Source organism: Sinocyclocheilus anshuiensis, unplaced genomic scaffold (assembly GCF_001515605.1).
Source record: "Sinocyclocheilus anshuiensis isolate Anshui unplaced genomic scaffold, SAMN03320099.WGS_v1.1 scaffold1955, whole genome shotgun sequence".
NCBI classification, from domain to species: domain Eukaryota; kingdom Metazoa; phylum Chordata; class Actinopteri; order Cypriniformes; family Cyprinidae; genus Sinocyclocheilus; species Sinocyclocheilus anshuiensis.
In genome coordinates this window covers 165761-187586 of record NW_015554054.1, presented here as the reverse complement: position 1 = coordinate 187586, position 21826 = coordinate 165761, and the positions used below count along the sequence as shown (strand labels likewise).

At 33.2% G+C, this 21826-nt stretch overlaps 2 protein-coding genes across 4 annotated transcripts in view; both read right to left on the bottom strand.

Moving 5' to 3' along the window:
* Positions 1-789: 789 nt before the first annotated feature.
* LOC107668497 (nucleolin-like) lies at positions 790-9662 on the bottom strand. Of its 3 annotated transcripts, none has more exons than XM_016460383.1 (18): positions 9525-9662; positions 7661-7762; positions 7453-7573; positions 7262-7363; positions 7199-7201; positions 7052-7162; positions 6829-6954; positions 6563-6667; positions 5701-5790; positions 4890-5013; positions 4648-4784; positions 4340-4466; positions 4127-4257; positions 3904-4033; positions 2879-3021; positions 2666-2792; positions 2135-2433; positions 790-1439 (listed from the first exon to the last, which is right to left on the bottom strand). In XM_016460383.1, exons 1-18 carry the CDS (start codon positions 9540-9542, stop codon positions 1381-1383), a joined length of 2055 nt encoding a protein of 684 aa, XP_016315869.1. In that variant the 5' UTR covers positions 9543-9662; the 3' UTR covers positions 790-1380. The 3 variants fall into 3 exon arrangements, with proteins under 3 accessions (XP_016315869.1, XP_016315871.1, XP_016315870.1); XM_016460385.1 differs by having other exon boundaries at positions 6563-6664; XM_016460384.1 differs by lacking the exon at positions 7199-7201.
* Positions 9663-21064: 11402 nt separating this feature from the next.
* The window catches only part of LOC107668494 (C-type natriuretic peptide 4-like), a 2680-nt gene continuing 1918 nt past the window's right edge, over positions 21065-21826 (bottom strand). Inside the window, exon 3 of the mRNA XM_016460380.1 lies at positions 21065-21314. Coding sequence (XP_016315866.1) covers position 21314 — 1 coding nt within the window. The 3' untranslated portion in view covers positions 21065-21313. The remainder of the gene's footprint in view (positions 21315-21826) is intronic.

Below are 21826 nucleotides of genomic sequence, written 5' to 3'. Positions count from 1 at the left end.
CCATATCTGTCAGCATAAACGTTTTTTTTTTTTTAGATAATTTAAATATTAAACAAAATAAATGCACTTTCAATTCTTTAGTTTGTGTTTGTTATTCACAATCAACTTCTAATTGTAACATGGATAGGATATTAAAATTGGCTGCAAGCCACTGTAAACCCATATTATCCAGCAAACATCACTAATGTCATAAGCGTCAAGCTTCGGTCAATACGATATAAAAAAAAAAAAAAAAAAAAAGAAAGGGAAAACCATAAAAAAAAAAAAACATCTTCAGAGCACTAATGACTTGAATTTAAAGACATTTAATGTGTAACCAAGACAAGGGTAATATTTTTCTTCCTTAATACATATTGTACACCTTTCTTTTCTGAAAAGTAACTAGTTTTTTTAGACTTTGTTTCAATTTTAGATGTTTTAGGTTTAAGCCACACAATAATTACAATGATAAATACGTCCCACTTTGTGCCGATTTAACAAACAGCTGAAAGAATAAAACTTAAGAGTAAACCATAAAAAAAAAAAAATGTCAATTTCCATTTGATCTTCCACGTCATGTGTGGACTGCTGTTTTACTCCAATTATACTAAATAACTGAAGACACCTCACTGCAATGACAGAGGAATCATGTGACAGAAACAGACTGCTTCGATTCACTCCATTTAACTTCGGCAGATTAGCAAGATTCTACTCAATTTTGTAAAACAAACATCTAAAAACGGTCCGAATTCGACAAGTTTCTGTAGATCTGCAAAAACACACCTACAAAAATCACGACAAACCAAAGAGTTTAAAAACCACGTTTAATCAAAATGGTTTTACATTATGAAAAATCTGAACTGGAAGAAAAGCAAAAAAAAAAAAAAACCCTCAGTCACAAGCCAAATTTAGTTCACACATAAATTTGACGTTAGCCTTACAACACACTTGTTATCCATCTTAATCCCATTCAAATAGATTTACATCTCTAAATACTAAATAGGCGTCAATTCCATGTATATGTTACAATATGCTTTGCACATTAAAAAGGTACTGCACATTAAATTTGCATCTAAAGCTAACTTAAGAAGAATAGTGAAAATTAAATAAAATTTAGAGGGGAAATGTGGGGCGGGGAAGAGAAACGCAGCATTAAAAAAAAAAACTAAACAAAAACAACAACAACCTGTTGCATGTACAACATGTACCTAAACCAGCAGAGCAGAATTACAACATTCACATTTAATTTTCACGTGGATGGTTGGGACACTTCAGAACTCACACAGTTAAAAGGGAGCGAGGGGTCAAGGGTTACTGTACAGTTACTGATGCTTCCTGGAATGTCCTAGAAACGCTCTGACAAAGTGGATTTAAGCAAATGGAAACCGTTCAATTACAGACTTAATCATCAAACTTGATCTTCTTCCCTTGTGGTTTGTCCCCAAATCCACCTCGTCCACCTGAAAAACAAGACCGCTTTTAATTTATACGGTTCAATTAAAACCTAAAAGGTCTTAATGTTCAAATTGGCTCACTGCCAAATCAGTAATCACAAGCATTTTCTCATTCACTAACTCAGTGTAAAGCCTCAAAAGTAGGAAAAAAAGAAAAAGACAGGAATAAATAAAATGGGAGATCATTAACGTATTAGATTTAGCTAGACAAAAAAATAGATTGTTAGATAAATGTAAAAACTATATAAAAACTAAATTAGATTTAATTAGACAAAATATTAAGTAGATTACATTCAAGCAGACATAATAAAAATATTAGATATCAACTAAACTTGCATCGTTTTAATTACACAAATAACTAAAATTAGAATTAGATGACAAAAAAGCAGATTTAAAAAGATGTTACAATTTATAGAAATAAAATAAGATTAAAAAAGAATTACAATAAAATTGAGATTTAATTGAAAATTACATTTAACTAGTCAAACTACTACACAGATTTAATAAGTGTAAATAAACTTGGATTTAATTAGATAAAGATATTAATAGCTTACCATTATTTATAGAATTAATTCAATTCAAGTACTTACAATAATAAATTCTTATTTTACTACCATTATTATTATTAATAATAAACAAAAATAAAGTACAGTATAGAACGGTAGTCTATAAATGTATCAGTAGATTGATCCGACACCCACCGCCTCTTCCTCCTCTGAAGCCACCGCCTCCTCTTCCTCCTCGTCCTCCCCTGAAGCCGCCGCCTCTGCCGCCCCCTCGGCCACCGAAACCACCTCGTCCACCGCCTCGCCCTCCGAACCCTCCTCCGAAACCTCCTCCGAAGCCTCCCCCGAAGCCTCCTCTGCCACCCCCTCGGCCGCCCTCGCCCTTGGGCTTAGCGTAGTCCAGAGTGACTCGGTTTCCGTCGATCTCTCCGTCATCCATGGCTTCTTTGGCCGCCTTGCAGTCGTCTTCGCTATCGAAGTCCACGAAACCAAACCTGGAGTGAGAAACAGTATTCAGTAAATATTCAGAGGAAAAGCAGCAGCGGTTAACACATCAAACGGCTTAATGTCTCACATCAGACATGGGTATATCCCAATATAGTGGAACCACCTGTTTAGCTGTGATTTCGCTCTACTTCTCGTGCGAATCCATACACTGCCACTGGATTGACAGAGAGGAGCTCATGAGAAGCAAAAAGCGTGCGCAAGTATCAAACACGGCCGTACCCTTTCGACGATCCGGTTTCTCTGTCTGTGACGATTCTGGCGTTGACGGATCCTTCAAAAGCTTCTTTCAGAGACTGATCTGTGGTGTCCTCCGACAGACCTTTGACAAACAGGGTTTTTGTTGGCCCTACAAACAGAGGGAAGAGCAGTTAGCAATTAGCATTCGTAAAAAAAAAGCTGGTAAAACTCGTGAACGAGAAGCAATCTACAAACCAGAGCCTCCTCTTCCGCCTCCACTGCCTCGCTCGTTCTGACTGAACTCTAATCGGACACTTCTGCCCTCGATTTCTGTGTTGTTGTAGTTCTCCAGCGCCTCCTTGGAATCCTCCACGCTCTCGAACTCCAAAAACGCAAATCTGGAAAAAAAATAAATAATGACATTAGACCAAAGCCAAGTCAGCACAGCAAAAACACCAAGACACTTGAATGTGGCTATATTCAGGGATGATAGTTCGGTACAGTGACAATTTTAATAGCGCAACCAATTTAAACGTTATGGCCTGTTCACGCAACAAATTGTTGTGAAATTTTAATTTGAGCGAACGGCTGTTAAACGCCAACACAAACATTTGCATGTCGCCAACAGTTTTCTTGGCATTTTAATGGAAATTACAATAAATAAATCCATAAAAATCCAAAGAAAACTGACAAACCAATAAGATTCAAGCTTTTTGGTTGCCACCATTGCATAAAACCGCAACTTGGTGGCGCTCAAATTATTTTGCTAAACAACAGCAAATAGCAGAACATTATTCCAGGTGTCAAAAAAGGAAACTTTTTTTTTTTTGCTTTTCCAAGCGCCACCTACTGGCAGGGAGTGATTTTGCATTTTCATTCAGCCGGTCAAACGTTTATCCTTTTTAGATATTGTCTGAATAGACAAATCGGGTGCTAAAGAAACAAACAGCTTTGGATACAAGCAGTTTGTAAAGTTCAAATTATTCCATAACTTCATGGAATCTGACAGCCTGAATCAATGCTAAACTGATTCAACCATTTGAGTCGTCAAATACTCTTCCTGGTGTTTATTTAGTGAACAAATTGAGGGGAGAAAAAAAAAACCCTGAACTTCAGTTCTTACAACAAACATTTTAATCTTGATTCAACTGCAAAGGCCATTTAGGCCAAATACTTTGACAAGCCTTATTTAACTGTCAAATCATCCTACAGACCTAATCAACTCCTCATCAAAACGTGTCTACACATCTCTGATTATATTAATGAATCACCGGACGTACCCCTTTGGTCTGCCGTTGTTCTGCGGTATTCTGATGGACACGGCCTTCTCAAACACACTCTGGAGGGCCTCTTCATTCGCGCTGAACGATAGGTTGTTTACAACCAGGACTTTGCTTGCAGAACCAGCAGCTAAATGAGTAGAAAACAAGACATTCCGTTAACATTCATAATAAAACTCAGTCAAACCAGACAAAACTGCACCTAGTTGTCATCATTACTCACCTCTGCCGCCCTGCCGACTCTTTTCTCCGGTGAAGTCTATGATGATGGATCGGCCCTGAACATCTGACCCTTGCATCTCCTCCATCGTCTTCTCAGCGATCGCCTCCGACTTGAACTCCAGGTACGCGATGCTGTACCCAAAGAGAACGTCAGTCAAGCATTCGTTTAAAAGACGCATTGTTAATAATGCAAACAGCCATGGCTTAGTCTTACCCTCTGCTAGAACCGTTGCTGCCCATCGGTATCCTAATATCAGTAGCCTGGTCAAAGACTTCCTGCAGTTCCTCCTGCGTTATGGAGTACGGCAGGTTCTTTACAAACAAAGTGCGTGAATCTCTCTCTGAGGGAAGACAAGTGATAAAACGTTGGCGTCTGCGAGCTCGATGTTTGACGTACACCATAAGCAGCGGCTCCAGATCAGCACTTGACTATCTTAAACCCACACGGGAGTTCGGGAAAGTGAAAAGCTGTCATCATTTCTGGTTGGATTCACATTCAAAGCAGCAGCTGAGGGATGTTACCTTTTTTGTTTTCCAGGGAGTTTTCTTTGCTTCGGGCTTTGTCGAGTTTCACCGGTAGGCCCATCAGCTTCTTGCCATTGAGCCCCAAAGCCTTCTGCAGCTCTTCCTCTGACGCAAAGTCGACATAGCCAAATTTCCTTCAGAAGACATTACGAAGCTTTAATTAGGAGTCAAATCAACAGTCACAACTCCTTTACAAATGACAAAACGGACTTAATGATATGCAACAACTTTCTCCTTACTTGCTACCACCAAGTCGGACGTCCTGAATTTCAAGGCCTTCCTTTGAGAAGAACTTTGTGATTGCGGACTTACTTTCATCAAAGTCTTTATTGGAGTTTAAGTTGCCCAAGAAGAGACTGAAACCTGAAAATTTACAGCAAAGTTAGTTCGCCAAACCAAGACAAAGAAACAGCCTTTTTTCCCCTTAAACCAGCATCAGAATTAATATGAAAGCTCACATCACACGTTTCAGTATTAAGTCCCTTTAAATCATCATATGTGGTTTAAAGGAACACTCCACTATTTTTGAAAATAGGCTCATTTTCCAACTCCCCTAGAGTAAAACAGTCGAGTTCTACCGTTTTCGAATCCATTCAGCCGATCTCCGGGTCTGGCGGTAGCACTTTTAGCTGTAGCTTAGCATAGATCATTGAATCTGATTAGACTGTTAGCATCTCACTCAAAAATGACCAAAAAGTTTCTATATTTTTCCCATTTAAAACTTGACTCTTCTGTAGTTACATCGTGTAGTGCGTAATATTGCGCCTGCTGCACCCATGGTACAGCAGCAAAGTTCCTTGATTACGCCGGAATGAGAGAATCGTTCCTAAACATATCGGCCTAGAAAATCGCAACTTTTAATTTTCCGTCGGTCTTCGTACACGATGTAACTACAGAAGAGTCAAGTTTTAAATGGGAAAAATATAGAAACTATTTGGTGAAAACCCAACTGTTTAACTCTAGGGGAGTTGGAAAATGAGCCTATTTTCAAAAATAGTGGAGTGTTCCTTTAATGCACAAGCACTGAAGCGTACAGAACTGAAGTCTCACCTTCGCCATCAGTTTTAGCTTTCTTAGCCGGCGGTGTTCCCTTCTCTTTTTTGGTCTCGGCCTTCCTTTTCGCTGGAGTGACGGGGGTTTCTGAAGAACAAAACCCAGAACAACTGAATTAAAGAACTGGACGTGACCAGTGTTGTCAAGCTTCAAAAACACAAAACGCCATGAAACCATCGTAAATCAGGAGCACGACACACTGTGCTGAGAAGACACGCACATCTTCATGTATTAAATGTAGGATGAAAGCAGAGTATTACTATACATGAGCATAAGCAGGACTTGGCTTACAGAACGGGTAGAAATGAAAGAAATATACAATAGAGGAACTGACACATTGGGACTTAAAAAGGATGCATTTCCAACAAATCAGGAGAATTGTATAAATAATTGTATATGTAAACCTATAACAGAGTTTAAAACCCAGTGTACACCTATTTAGGGATATGCCGGTATCAAATTTTCATGTTGCGATTCATCTTTCACTTTCACGCAGCATACAGCAGTGTTGTGCATTTTGACCAGTTGATGGTAAAAGTATTCTTAAAATGCATTCAAAATTCTGAATAACTTGTAATATATAGTTATTCACGGTATTTAGAAGAGCCCACGATAACAATATCGTGCATATTCATTACCGTGATATAACGCATGACCGAATACCGGCACAAGTCTACACCTATTGTTCTATTGCTGTAATCGTTTTACGCAGTAAGGAGAGGAGAAAAACATTCTCTTAAATCTGATAACGCCTTCAAAATCTGTGCTAACAGTCATGATATTTTAACAAACCCTGCACCTGATCAGCATTATAATAATAAAACAAACTCAAGACAGTCTAATAACTTCACTGTCATACCTTCTTCCTCTTCATCATCGTCGTCATCATCATCATCAGACTCCTCTTTCGCTTTCACCGTTCCTGCCTTTTTGGGCGCAGGAGTCGTGTCCATTTCCTCTTCTTCTGAATCACAATCAGAATTTAGACAAACATACAGAACGAAACTTAAAAACTTATCAAAAATGCAAACATCAGTCCATAGAGTCATCAAACACTGTCAGTATTAAATCCCTTAGTGCATCACATGTATACAAATAAATAAATAATTCCGTCTAGTCACACACCATCATCATCATCATCTTCATCCTCATCAGATTCCTCCTTCGCTGTGGGTGCTTTTGCAGCAGGTGCTTTGGCTGCAGGTTTAGCAGCCTTTTTAGGAGGCGGGGCTTCTTCCTCTTCAGAGTCATCTACAGGCAAATCGAGACCGTGATTAATACAGAAATGTGGCACACTCAGTGAAAATGACTTCAACACGAGTCTTGGATTCAGCCGAATGTTTCGCACCGTCATCCTCATCGGACTCCTCAGCGGGAGCTGCTTTCTTCACAGGAGCTGCTTTCTTTGCCGCTGTGGCCTTCTTGGGTGGAGGTGGCGGCTCTTCCTCGGATTCGTCATCTATGAAGACAGGAAATTGCGTTGTTAATGTTATACCGTCTCAAAATCACTTATACACACACACACACACACACTATCAATCCTGAGACGTTTTCATACCGTCCTCCTCGTCGTCATCATCGGAGGACTCCTCAGCAGGCACTGCCTTCTTAGCAGGAGTTGCTTTGGCAGGTGCGGCCTTCTTTGGAGGAGCTTCCTCTTCTATTGAGAAGAACGGAGAAATTATTCGATTTTGACCTTTGGATTAAGTACACAGCCCTGAGAAGACCATCATGAAAACATTAGCTTACCAGATTCTTCATCATCGTCGTCATCGTCACTCTCACTCTCCTGTTTGGCAGCAGCTTTTCCGTTCTTCACTGCCTTCACTGGAGCTGCTTTTTTCTTCGCTACAGCTTTAACTGGCAGCACCTGCCCAATTGAAATCATTTAATCCTAACCATTTCTTCATTCGCAACAAAGTGATTAAAACGCATGATTTCTAGATGGATTCCTCACCTCTTCTTCCTCATCCTCGCTGTCCTCCTCGCTGGACTCCTCTTCCACTTCCCTGGGAGGCGGAGGTGCCTTTTTCTTCGGAGGCGCTTGCTTTTTAGCTGCCTGCAAACGTTGAGAAAAGATTGATTTGTGGGGACAGAAACTGATTTAGTGACAAAGTCAAGTTTTTTCCCCTAAGTTCTTGCAATTATGCGGATGTTTATCATATTTCCCGAAACACACCTAACATTTTTTTAACATCTGAAATGTGCCGCCGACTTATATTCCAGAACAACTTTCAGTTTCGCTTTAGTTTTGACTTTTATAACGGCACTATAATTTATATTTTATCCATTCCTGTTCGAAATACCACTAAAGATTTAGAGTGACGGGAACTAAAAATACAAGTTAATAGTTTTTTTTATTAACATTTATAATGTTTACAAATGGATCGTTGAATTACTTGATTTACGAGTGTGATAATGTGGGGAATAAAAGCCACTTGTGTTTTTCTTCTCAAAATAGCGGCAGTTTGACTCAGTGCAACTTATTGTAAAGAAAATATAACAAGTATCTACAACATTTAGGGCCGTTCAGCATATCAACTGTTTGGAGGTGCGGTTAATTTTTATTTTTATATATATATATATATATATATATATATATATAAAAAGTACACACAAATGATTGTATAAATTGTATTATTCATGCATTGAACACAAATAAACAGAATTTAAGTGATAAACGAATACATGTATCTGCAGGGCTAGTTTTAGACATAGCAAATGTTTGGAGGTGTGGCCTAATCAAACACCATTTGATCGCTTTTATTTGAAACGGGTCAGAGCAAGAACAAATCTCTCAGATATGTTTGTGGATAATTCCGAAGGCGCGATGCGTATTAGCGTAAGACTTTTGGCGCGGTGCAATTTGCTAATTGCAAATTTTGGATTGTTATTAAATAACTTGTATAATTAGTATTAAATGGCTGGTCACTTAAATACAACCACTGTTCAAAGGTAAAATAATAATAATACGTTTGAGTATCGAAATGGGTTTAAAAGCTTATTAAATGATTTAAACATCACCGCACTGCGCGCGTGGGGTTCTCGTTAAACGTGGAAAGGTTCAAAGGTAAAATAATAATAATAATAATAATAATAATAATATGTCTGAGTATCGAAATGGGTTTAAAAGCTTATTAAATGATTTAAACATCACCGCACTGCGCGCGTGGGGTTCTCGTTACACGTGGAAAACACGCAAGCACGCTAGCCAACAGGCTAGTTTATAAACACGTGCCAGCCTCACATATTATAATCACGCAAATCACACAATATGCCTTAACACCGCGACGCGGTTTAATGCCGCGTGTTTAATGTCCGCTCATCCGCTACAAAGAGCCAAAATGGAGGCGTTTAGCATCGCGCTACACCGCTGCACGGCTCACACGGCGAACGCGCGGTTTAGCGCGAAACCACTACCCTCGAAAACTCGCAGAACCTCGCTTACCAACGACGGCTGGTTTCACAGCACTACAAAACGTGTCACATACACACTCATAAAAATATACTTCATGCGTGTCAGCTGAGGCCTAAAAAAGAGAAGCGTGGCCCGCCCGTGTGAACCGAATAACCGACAAAAACGGCTATTACATTTGAATTAGTTTATTTTAGAAGCACCTATTTAGCACTAAAAATCATTTGCACTCGTTGAGTTCACCTTTGCGAAACTATAAAACACACATGATCGAGATACATGTGTCGCACACGTGGGCCTTCTTCACAGCAGAGGCGATGCAACGAAAAATTGAACATTTCGACCGTTTAAATTTAAACCGATAATGTTACTTTGAATTGTTAGAAAGTGTTTGCATGTATCTTACCTTGGCAAGCTTCACCATGACTGAAGGTTGGTGTTTTTTTTGTCTTTTCTTAACAGTAAAGCTGATAGCGGGAGCGTGGCGCAGGAACAAACCGTTCAGTCACACGTGGCTCTCCGTACAGGACGGAAAAGAGCGCTCGCGTACGCTTTTAGTACGTCCGGCGAAACCCCGCCCACTGAGCCCGCCCTCCAATGATGCTCAGCGACGGGAGGTCCGAGTCGTTTCCGCAAATCGGTTCTTTTGAGCAGTTCGTTCGATTCAGTGATTCTTTAATGTCTTGATGTAATTACACCATCACGTGGCCCATAACATTCTGTCGCGGATGGCAAGTAAATAAGTTTGACATTTTCGTTGACATTTATCTAATTAAACGAGGAAAAACGGCCCTGTCTACGTTTCGTTTTAAACTACAAGTAATAAAAAATCTGAAACAACAAGTCAAAAGAACAATGATGTCGTGAAAATAATATAAAATGAATACTGTGAATACCCGTGATATTGTTTTCTTTTCTTTTTTTAAACTTTCGGTCCTGTTGCCAAACCGGTTCATTTTAGTGAATCAAAACCATACATGTAGTACAGCAAATGCAGTGTTCGGTTCTCAAACAATCGACTCCTCTGAGCCGGATCTTTTGTAGTGTATCAAAACATGTATGAATCATTTTGAGTGATTACTGCATAAATCAGACTTATTCGTCAAATGAAAATGAACCAAGTTGTGTCATGTTGTATCAAAACACTGTTGTCCCAATTACATTTTCGACCACACTTTGTTTTATTTTTATTATATATATATATTTTTTTTTAATTTGTAAAGTGATTTTCACAATATACATTGTTTAAAAATCATGTTAATGTTTGAATATGAATTAGGCTAATTCATATTCAAACATTAACATGATTTTTAACATTAACATGCCCAATTGGAAAATGTTTTAATGAATTTGATGACTCATTACTATATTGCTCCTTTGTTGTTGTTATTACTACTACTACTAGGCCACTTACCTTTTTATTATTTCTCATGTTCATATTTATTTTTAATGCACATGTAGCTGACAATGTTTACATTGCAATGCAAGTTGTACCCTGTATAACTGTATGTATGACAAATAAAAATCCTGCATCTTGATGAAGTCTTTGAGTCGTTTCTATTCAATGAATCCATCAAGCTTGTTAGCAAACTGTTCATAGGTTTGCGATTCAATCTGATTCACTCGGACATTTAATTCACTCTGAGGCATCTGGAGCACTCAATACTTACCACAAGTACAAATATAAAGAAACTGAAATATTTATTATTTATTTGTATGTAATAACCATTGAAAACTAACGTGAAAAGCATCTAAAAGTCTGATGAAGCGATGAAGAATATCCTTAAGATTTACATCTGCATGTGCTATACTCAATACAACATAAAGACATGTTTAAAAAAAATTTAAAATACTGTAGGCATATACACTAAAGAACTTAAACTTACTATAATTTACTATGGTAAAAAACGATCCCATGTTTCTGAACATGTATACCATAATGCAGCATCTTAAATTCTACAGTATAAATGTCATACATGAATATCAATCTGTTTTTCAGGGTTTTTTTCCAATCATATATTCAATTTAATTGTTACTTTAAGTTGTTGGTTGATTCAGATGTTGATTGAGTAACTAAGTTAATTCAGTGGATGATTCATTAGACTGTTTCAAACTGGTAAGCATTCATTGAAAGCTCTGGTTCATATAAGAACGGTTTGTTTATGAATCAGACCACACTGGTCAAACTGAATGTTTCTTTCTCAAAAGAAAGTCAGCCTCCTCACATTCAATTCAGACTAGCACACAACTCTAGTAATTGACTATTTTCCTCTCCTTTGTTTTACAGAAATACTGCAACATTCATTTGATTATGTAGTCTGAATGTTGGGATAGTTCACCCAAAAATGAAAAATTGTAAAAAAAAAAAAATGTACTCATTTACCTCATGTCCTTACTAGACCGTACAGCCACGGGAAAAGGTAATTGTAACTTTTTATCTCAGTTTATATCTCGTAATTCTGAGTTTATATATCATAATTCTTAGTTTATATCCAATTCTGAGATAATCTTTTATAATTCTGAGATAATATTTCGCAATTCTGAGTTTATATCTCGCAAATCTTAGTGAGCGTAAGTGGCTGAAAGATAAATTGCAAGTATCTTATGAAAATTTTAGAGAGTCTTTATCAAATTACCAAGATGCTGTTAAGGCTGCCAGATCTTCATATTTCTCGCAAATTATTTCGCAGAATGTAAATAACCCGAAGGTATTATTTGCAACTATAGATAAGGCACTAAGTCAGTCGATTAATGCTTTTCCTATTCCATATAAGGATCTTTGTGAGAGCTTTTTAAAGTATTTCATTGGTCAAATTGATGCTATTCGGTCTAACATTTTGCCTTTAGGAAATCTTACAGCCAATGTAAGGATTTTTTCTCACTGTTTGAGTACTTTGAACATATTTCTTTAGCCCAGTTGAAGGATATAGTACTGCATTTAAAATCAACTATCTCTTGTTATGATGTTCTCCCGGCACGACTGTTTAAAGAAGTCATAGACACTATTGGCCCTAGTGTTTTAAGAATTATTAATAGTAGTTTATTTTTGGGATGCGTGCCACTAGGCTTTAAGCATGCGACTATTGAACCAGTTTTAAAACAGGCAAATCTGGATCAACTGGATTTTAAACATTTTAGGCCCATTTCAAAATTATCTTTTGTCAACAAGATCTTGGAAAAAGTGTTCATAACCAACTTGTTGATTTTCTGACTAATAATAATATAATGGATGCCTTTCAGTCTGGATTTCGGACCAAGCACAGTACAAAATCAGCGCTGCTCAAGGTTTTTAATTATATATTTTTGAGTATTGACTCCGGAAAGGGTGTTGCCCTAATGATGTTAGACTTGAGCGCTGCTTTTGACACTATAGATCATGCTGTTTTAATAGAACGTCTTAGAGATTATGTTGGAATTAACGGTTTTGCACTTAAGTGGTTTTCTTCTTATTTGCAGGATAGGACTTGTTCTGTTAAAATTGGAAATCATGTCTCTACATCTGCTACTTTCTCCTGTGGGGTCCCACAGGGATCTATTATTGGTCCAACTTTGTTTTCTTTATATATGCTGCCCCTGGGGTCAATTTTTAGAAAATACAATATTAATTATCATCTGTATTCATGTTGATTTGCAAATTTATTTTCCTTTAGAGCTTGACGGTTGTTTTTCTTTAACAAACTTTTGCAAGTGCTTGGCAGAGGTTGGTTTGCAAATAATTAGACTTGGTTTGCAAATAATTTTCTTAAATTAAATGAAGATAAGAGTGAGTTTATTATATTTGGTAACAAGCAGTTTCAGAAAGGTATAGTCGGAAGCCAGGGACTATTGTCCAATGATCTATGTGGTTATGTGAGGAACTTGGGAGTAATTACTGATTCCGAAATCCATCTTGACCGACAAGTAAACGGTGTTGTGAAAACATCCTTTTTCAGTAAAGGAAATTGTCCAAACTGAAAACTATTCTTTCGAACAAGGATTTAGAGTCTGTTATACATGCTTTTATTTCAACGCGGTTGGACTATTGTAATGCTTTATACTTAGGAATAAGTCAGTCTCTGGTTCTGCGTCTTCAGTATGTTCAGAATGATGCAGCAAGACTTTTAACTAACACTAGAAAACGGGATCATATAACACCTGTGCTGGTATCTTTGCACTGACTTCCTGTAAAATATCGAATGCAATACAAGTTGTTGATGTTTGTGATGTTTGTGTTGATGTTGTTGATGTTTGTGTATAAAGCTCTGCATGAGTAATTCTGAGTTTATATCTCGTAAATCTTACTTTATATATCGTAATTCTGAGATAATATTTCGTAATTCTTAGTTTATATCTCATAATTTTGAGTTTATATCTCGTAATTCGGAGTTTATATCTCGTAATTCTGAGTTTATATCTCGTAATTCTTAGTTTATATCTCGTAATTCTGAGTTTATGTCTCATAATTCTGAGTTTATATCTTGAAATTCTGAGTTTATATCTCGTAATTCTTAGTTTATATCTTGAAATTCTGAGTTTATATCTTGAAATTCTTCGTTTATATCTCGAAATTCTTCGTTTATATCTTGAAATTCTTAGTTTATATCTCGTAATTCAGAGTTTATGTCTCATAATTCTGAGTTTATATCTTGAAATTCTGAGTTTATATCTTGAAATTCTGAGTTTATGTCTTGAAATTCTTCGTTTATATCTCGAAATTCTTCGTTTATATCTTGAAATTCTTAGTTTATATCTTGAAATTCTTAGTTTATATCTCGTAATTCTTAGTTTATATCTCGCAATTCTGAGTTTATATCTTGAAATTCTTAGTTTATATCTCGTAATTTTGAGTTTATGTCTCGAAATTCTTCGTTTATATCTTGAAATTCTTCGTTTATATCTCGTAATTCTGACTTTATATCTCGAAATTCTTAGTTTATATCTCGTTATTCTGAGTTTATATCTTGAAATTCTTCGTTTATATCTTGCAATTCTTAGTTTATATCTCGAAATTCTTAGTTTATATCTCGTAATTCTGAGTTTATAACTCGAAATCTTACTTTATGTCTCATAATTCTGAGTTTATATCTCGTAATTCTGAGTTTAAATCTCGTGATTCTTCGTTTATATCTCGTAATTCTGAGTTTATATCTTGAAATTCTGAATTTATGTCTCGTTATTCTGAGGTTATATCTCGTAATTCTGAGTTTATGTCTCGAAGTTCTTCGTTTATATCTTGAAATTCTTCATTTATATCTTGAAATTCTTCGTTTATATCTCGTAATTCTGAGTTTATATATCGTAATTCTGAGTTTATGTCTCAACTTCTGAGATAATATTTCGTAATTCTGAGATTATATCTTATAATTATCAGTTCATATCTCGTAATTCTGAGTTTATATCTCGTAATTCGGAGTTCATATATTGTAATTCTCAGTTTATATCAAAATTACGAGATATAAAATTATGAGATATAAACTCAGAATTACGATATATCTCTTGAATTTTATATTTATGTCTTGAAATTCTTAGTTTATATCTCGAAATTCTTAGTTTATATCTCGTAATTCTTAGTTTATATCTCGTAATTCTGAGTTTATGTCTCATAATTCTGAGTGTATATCTCATAATTCTGAGTTTATATCTCACAATTCTGAATTTATCATTCTGTTTATATTCAAAGACATAATTCTGAGTTTATATCTCATAATTTTATATCTCGTAATTTTGATATAAACTGAGAATTACAATATATGAACTCCGAATTACGAGATATAAACTCAGAATTACGAGATATGAACTGATAATTATAAGATATAATCTCAGAATTACGAAATATTATCTCAGAATTACAAAATATTATCTCAGAATTATGAAATATTATCTCAGAATTACGAAATATTATCTCAGAATTACGAAATATTATCTCAGAATTACTCTTGAAATTCTTAGTTTATATCTTGAAATTCTTAGTTTATAACTTGAAATTCTTAGTTTATATCTCGTAATTCTGAGTTTATATCTCGTAATTCTGAATTTATGTCTCGTAATTCTTAGTTTATATCTCGTAATTCTTAGTTTATATCTTGAAATTCTTAGTTTATATCTTGAAATTCTTAGTTTATATCTTAAAATTCTTAGTTTATATCTCGTAATTCTGAGTTTATGTCTTGTAATTTTGAGTTTATATCTCGCAAATCTTACTGTATATATTGTAATTCTGAGGTAATATTTCGCAATTCTGAGTTTATATCTCGCAATTCTTATGTTATTTATGGTAATTCTGAGATAATATTTCATATTTCTCAGATAATATTTCACAATTCTGAGTTTATATCTTGTAATTCTGAGTTAATATCTCATAATTATTATTTTATTTATCATAATTCTGAGGTAATATTTCACAATTCTGAGTTTATATCTCACAATTCTGAGTTTATATCTCATAATTCTTATTTTATTTATCGTAATTCTGAGATAATATTTCGTAATTCTGAGATAATATTTCATAATTCTGAGATAATATTTTGTAATTCTTAGTTTATATCTCACAATTCTGAGTTTATATCTCATAATTCTTATTTTATTTATCGTAATTCTGAGATAATATTTCGTAATTCTGAGATAATATTTCATAATTCTGAGATAATGTTTTGTAATTCTGAGATAATATTTCGTAATTCTGAGATAATATTTTGTAATTCTGAGTTTATGTCTCGTAATTCTTAGTTTATATCTCGTAATTCTGAGTTTATGTCTTGTAATTCTGAGTTAATATCTCACAATTATTATTTTATTTATCATAATTCTGAGATAATATTTTGTAATTCTTAGTTTATATCTCACAATTCTGAGTTTATATCTCATAATTCTTATTTTATTTATCGTAATTCTGAGATAATATTTCGTAATTCTGAGATTATATCTTATAATTATCAGTTCATATCTCGTAATTCTGAGTTTATATCTCGTAATTCGGAGTTCAAATATCTCGTAATTCTTAGTTTATATCTTGAAATTCTTAGTTTATATCTTGAAATTCTTCGTTTATATCTTGAAATTCTTCGTTTATATCTTGAAATTCTTCGTTTATATCTCGTAATTCTGAGTTTATGTCATGTAATTCTTAGTTTATATCTCATAATTCTGAGTTTATATCTCGCAATTCTTATTTTATTTATGGTAATTCTGAGATAATATTTCGTATTTCTCATATAATATTTCACAATTCTGAGTTTATATCTTGTAATTCTGAGTTAATATCTCACAATTCTTATTTTATTTATCGTAATTCTGAGATAATATTTCGTAATTCTGAGATAATATTTCATAATTCTGAGATAATATTTTGTAATTCTGAGATAATATTTCGTAATTCTGAGATAATATTTCGTAATTCTGAGTTTATATCTCATAATTCTTATTTTATTTATCGTAAATCTGAGATAATATTTCGTAATTCTGAGATAATATTTCATAATTCTGAGATAATATTTTGTAATTCTGAGATAATATTTCGTAATTCTGAGTTTATATCTCATAATTCTTATTTTATTTATCGTAAATCTGAGATAATATTTCGTAATTCTGAGATAGTATTTCATAATTCTGAGATAATATTTTGTAATTCTGAGATAATATTTCGTAATTCTGAGATTATATCTCATAATTCTGAGTTTATATCTTGACATTTTTCGTTTATATCTTGAAATTCTGAGTTTATATCTTGAAATTCTGAGTTCATATATTGTAATTCTCAGTTTATATCAAAATTACGAGATATAAAATTATGAGATATAAACTCAATTACGATATATCTCTTGAATTTTATATTTATGTCTTGAAATTCTTAGTTTATATCTCGAAATTCTTAGTTTATATCTCGTAATTCTTAGTTTATATCTCGTAATTCTTAGATTATATCTTGAAATTCGTAGTTTATATCTTGAAATTCTGAGTTTATGTCTCATAATTCTGAATTTATATCTCGTAATTCTGAGTTCATATATTGTAATTCTCAGTCTATATCAAAATTACTAGATATAAAATTATGAGATATAAACTCAGAATTACGATATATCTCGTAATTATGAGTTTATGTCTCACAATTCTTATTTTATTTATCATAATTCTGAGATAATATTTTGATCTCGTAATTCTGAGTGTATATCTTGAAATTCTTAGTTTATATCTTGAAATTCTGAATTTATATCTCGTAATTTTGAGTTTATATCTTGAAATTCTGAATTTATATCTCGTAATTCTGAGTGTATATCTTGAAAATCTTAGTTTATATCTTGAAATTCTTAGTTTATATCTTGAAATTCTGAATTTATATCTCGTAATTTTGAGTTTATATCTCGTAATTCTGAATTTATATCTCGTAATTCTGAGTTAATGTCTCGTAATTCTTAGCTTATATCTCGTAATTCTGAGTGTATATCTCGTAATTCTTAGTTTATATCTCAAAATTCTTAGTTTATATCTTGAAATTCTTAGTTTATATCTCGTAATTTTGAGTTGATGTCTCGTAATTCTGAGTTTATATCTCAAAAATCTTACTTTATATATTTATATATATACGAAATATCTCGTAATTCTGAGTTTATATCTCGTAATTCTGAGTTTATATCTCGTAATGCTGAGTTTATATCTCGTAATTCTGAATTTATATCTCATAATTCTGAGTTTATATCTCGTAATTCTGAATTTATATCTCGTAATTTTGAGTTCATATCTCACAAATCTTACTTTATATCTCGTAATTCCGAGTTTATGTCTCGTAATTCTGAATTTATATCTCGTAATTCTTAGTTTATATCTCGTAATTCTGAATTCATATCTCGTAATTCTTAGTTTATATGTTGAAATTCTTAGATTATATCTTGAAATTCTTAGTTTATATCTTGAAATTCTTAGTTTATATCTTGAAATTCTTAGTTTATGTCTCGTAATTCCGAGTTTATATCTCGTAATTCTTAGTTTATATCTCGAAATTCTTACTTTATATCTCGAAATTCTTAGTTTATATGTTGAAATTCTTAGATTATATCTTGAAATTCTTAGTTCATACATTGAAATACTTAGTTTATATCTTGAAATTTATACGTTGAAATTCTTAGATTATATCTCGAAATTCTTAGTTTATACATTGAAATACTTAGTTTATACATTGAAATACTTAGTTTATATCTTGTAATTCTTAGTTTATATCTCGAAATACTTAGTTTATATCTCGTAATTTTGAGTTTATTTCTCGTAATTCTGAATTTATATCTCGTAATTCTTAGTTTATGTCTCGTAATTCTTAGTTTATATCTCGTAATTCTGAGTTCATGTAATTCTGAGTTCATATCTCACAAATCTTACTTTATATTTCGTAATTCTGAGTTTATGTCTCATAATTCTTAGTTTATATCTTGAAATTCTTAGTTTATATCTTGAAATTCTTAGTTTATATCTTGAAATTCTGAGTTTATATCTCGTAATTTTGAGTTTATATCTCGTAATTCTGAGTTTATGTCTCGTAATTCTGAGTTTATGTCTCATAATTCTTAGTTTATATCTCGTAATTCTTAGTTTATATCTTGAAATTCTTAGATTATATCTTGAAATTCTTAGTTTATATCTTGAAATTCTTAGTTTATATCTTGCAATTCTTAGTTTATATCTTGCAATTCTTAGTTTATATCTCGTAATTTTGAGTTTATATCTCGTAATTCTGAATTGATATCTCGTAATTCTGAGTTTATAACTCGTAATTCTGAGTTTATGTCTTGTAATTCTGAGTTTATCTGTAAACCCCTGTAAACAGAGCATGAAAGTTGTTCATTCTGAAATCTGACTCATCTCATCCATGCCTTCAGTTCTCCCATCTTCTCCTCTTATGCAACAGGAATCTTTTACAGGAGATTATCAGCGGCCACAAGATGGCATTATTGCATTTTAAACGGCAGTTGAAGCATGTTGAAGGTGCAGCTCTGTAGCAGTGACCGCCTGCAGGCTATTAGGGGTACTGCAACTTCAGACTAAGCAAGCATTTCTTCATATTCTGTACTATTATTCTTAGGTGGAAAGTTTAGTCTTTATTTTATTTTTTAATCTTTCATTTAGTTTTCCCCAGGTCATGTTTTCTGGATATGGTTTATTTGTTTTCTGCATGGGTTTGGACAAAAATGTTGACGTCATGATGAATATTAATAAAATCAAATTAATTTTAATTATTTTCAAATTTATAATATATTTTTTTTTAATAATCAATTTGATATATACACTAAACATTAGGGTCAGTAAGTTTTTTTTTTTTTTCAAGAAATTAATACTTTTTATTCACCAAAGATGCATTCAATTGATCAAAAATGACAATAAGGACATTTATATTTAACAAAATCTGTTTCAAGTAAATGCTGTTATTTTAAACTTTATATTCATCATATAGTTCTGGAAAAAATGTATTTCCACAAAAACATTGTTACAATTTCAATACTGCAAATATTAGCATAATATTATTATAATAATATCAGCATATTATTATGATATCTGAAGGATCATGTGACACTGAAGACTGGAGTAATGATGCTGAAAATCACAGGAATAAATTACAGTTTACAATATATTCACATAGAAAAGAGTTGTTTTAAGTTGTAAAAATATTTAACAGTTTTTACTGTATTCTTGATCAAATAAATGATAAACTGATATATTTTATTTTAATCTTACTGACCCCAAACTCGTGAATGGTATTTCTTTTCTTTTCTTTTCAATGACCTCACAGAAATGAGTCAGAAAGTGTAAGAATTTAAATGGCCAGGGTGTAAAAATGACCCAGTGTTGATCATATAATTACAAAAATAAATAGTTTTTATATCAGTATAGCTATTTATATAGTTTCTGTGTGCTTTAAGTCTGAACAAGCTGTTGTTCTCCCAGTTTCTCTGGTAAGTTCAATGGTCAGATATCGTGTTTCTTGTCATTTGTTTAACTGGTGTGAGGTTATCTGTCACAGTATCTCTTCTTTTGCAATATATATATAGACCCAAATGAGCCAGCGTGAGTCATTGAAAATCGGCTTTCAAGGACAAAACCGTTTTTTCTTTCCTGTGTAATTCTCCTTTAAAAGCACTTTACAAATATATACAGCACTAATTCATTGTAATAAATCTGCTGTTTTGCCCACTTAGTGGGTCAAACTTAATGTTCTTGGACTCCTTTTTGCCATTTCAGTTCAAATTCTGCTAAATGCTTGCCTAATGTTTGAGAGATTCATCTGAACAGACTGCTCTCTCATGTCCCCGCTTATTCATTACAGCAGGTTTATTAATGAAAATATTCAGTATAGAGACCGCAGGTTTTTTTACTCACTCACTTTTCTAAGAGAAAATCTCTCTTTTTTTGTCCCGATTTCAAAGTAGAAATATCCCAAAATCCTCAAAACAAGATATATTTACTGTATTTATTTCTAAAGAGAATTTATTTATTGTTCTCAGATAATTCATGTTGAATTAAGTGAATTGTAAAAATAAATATTGCTTCATATAATGCAGAAAGAAATATGTTGTATTGTTTTGCACAATTACACAATAGTGATAAATTGATCTTGTTTTATGGATGTTTTGTTATTTTTACTGAAAGTTTATTATTTAAGTCAAATAATATTATTTTAGTTTAATATTGAAGTCAAAAATATTGATGAAAAATGTTTTATATATATATATATATATATAATTAATTTTCATCATAATTTGCACAAAATTCAATTGTAAAAACATTAAAAACTTTCGTGATCCGTTTTATTTTTTGCATTTGTGCATTTTTAATGATTTTTAAAACATTTACAACTATTAGAGACAAAATAGTTACAAACAGAATTGGCCTGCAGTTTGCATTCATTTCAAAATGTTACATAAATAAACTCATATTTATAAATATCTCTTTTATAAACATATAAATAGTTTTTAAAACATAAATACATTTATGCGAGAATGAAATACATGAATGTACAGCAGCAGCAACAATATACAGCTTTTATCCACGTCATCCGCCATGTGTTTCTTTTATTTTGTACATATATCATCTAATTATTTTATTTAATTTGTACGCTTCATTGTCCCCACAGATGCTTCTCGCAGTGGCTTCGTACCATGAGTCCGATTCTCTAGGTTTTTCCTCAGAAGAGGAGCAAGTCTGTTCTGTCCAAAATCGATGACGTCCGTGATTCGCTCTGAAAAAAGAGGACATGTAGTCAGATGGATGTAGACACGTGTCGCGTCAGATTCTTTGACGACAGTCCTGCATCACACAGTCAAACACTCTTCTCATCAGTTTGGCTCTCAAACGAAATCTGTCTGCTCCGTAGTTAGTTCTCCAGGACACTTACACACTCCAAACCTATTAAACCCACTGCAGAGGTCAAATCAAGTTTAACACAATGAAGCTCCCTGCAATCAAACAACACCTGTTATAATCTCATGTGAAGCCTTTTGCATCAAGAAACTCAGTTATAATCGGGAATTTAGTGAGTGTTTAACATGTCACATAAAAGGTAATATGCAACACACACACACACACACACACAATTTTATACATATTAAAAATAAATAAATGGAATTAATTTGTTTTAATGAAATTTCCAAAAAAGTATACCTACAAATATCTAAGATTTCGATAGATAGATAGATAGATAGATAGATAGAGCGATAGATAGAGAGATAGATAGATAGATAGATAGATAGA

Bases quoted from the DNA above. Each gene is read 5' to 3' on its own strand.
- LOC107668497 (XM_016460383.1), bottom strand. The intron at 4,467-4,647 runs GTAACATCCCTC...GTCTTCCCTCAG, and splicing joins CTCCCTGGAAAACAAAAAAG to AGAGAGATTCACGCACTTTG. The intron at 3,022-3,903 runs GTACGTCCGGTG...TTTTTTTTCCAG, and splicing joins AACAACGGCAGACCAAAGGG to ATTTGCGTTTTTGGAGTTCG.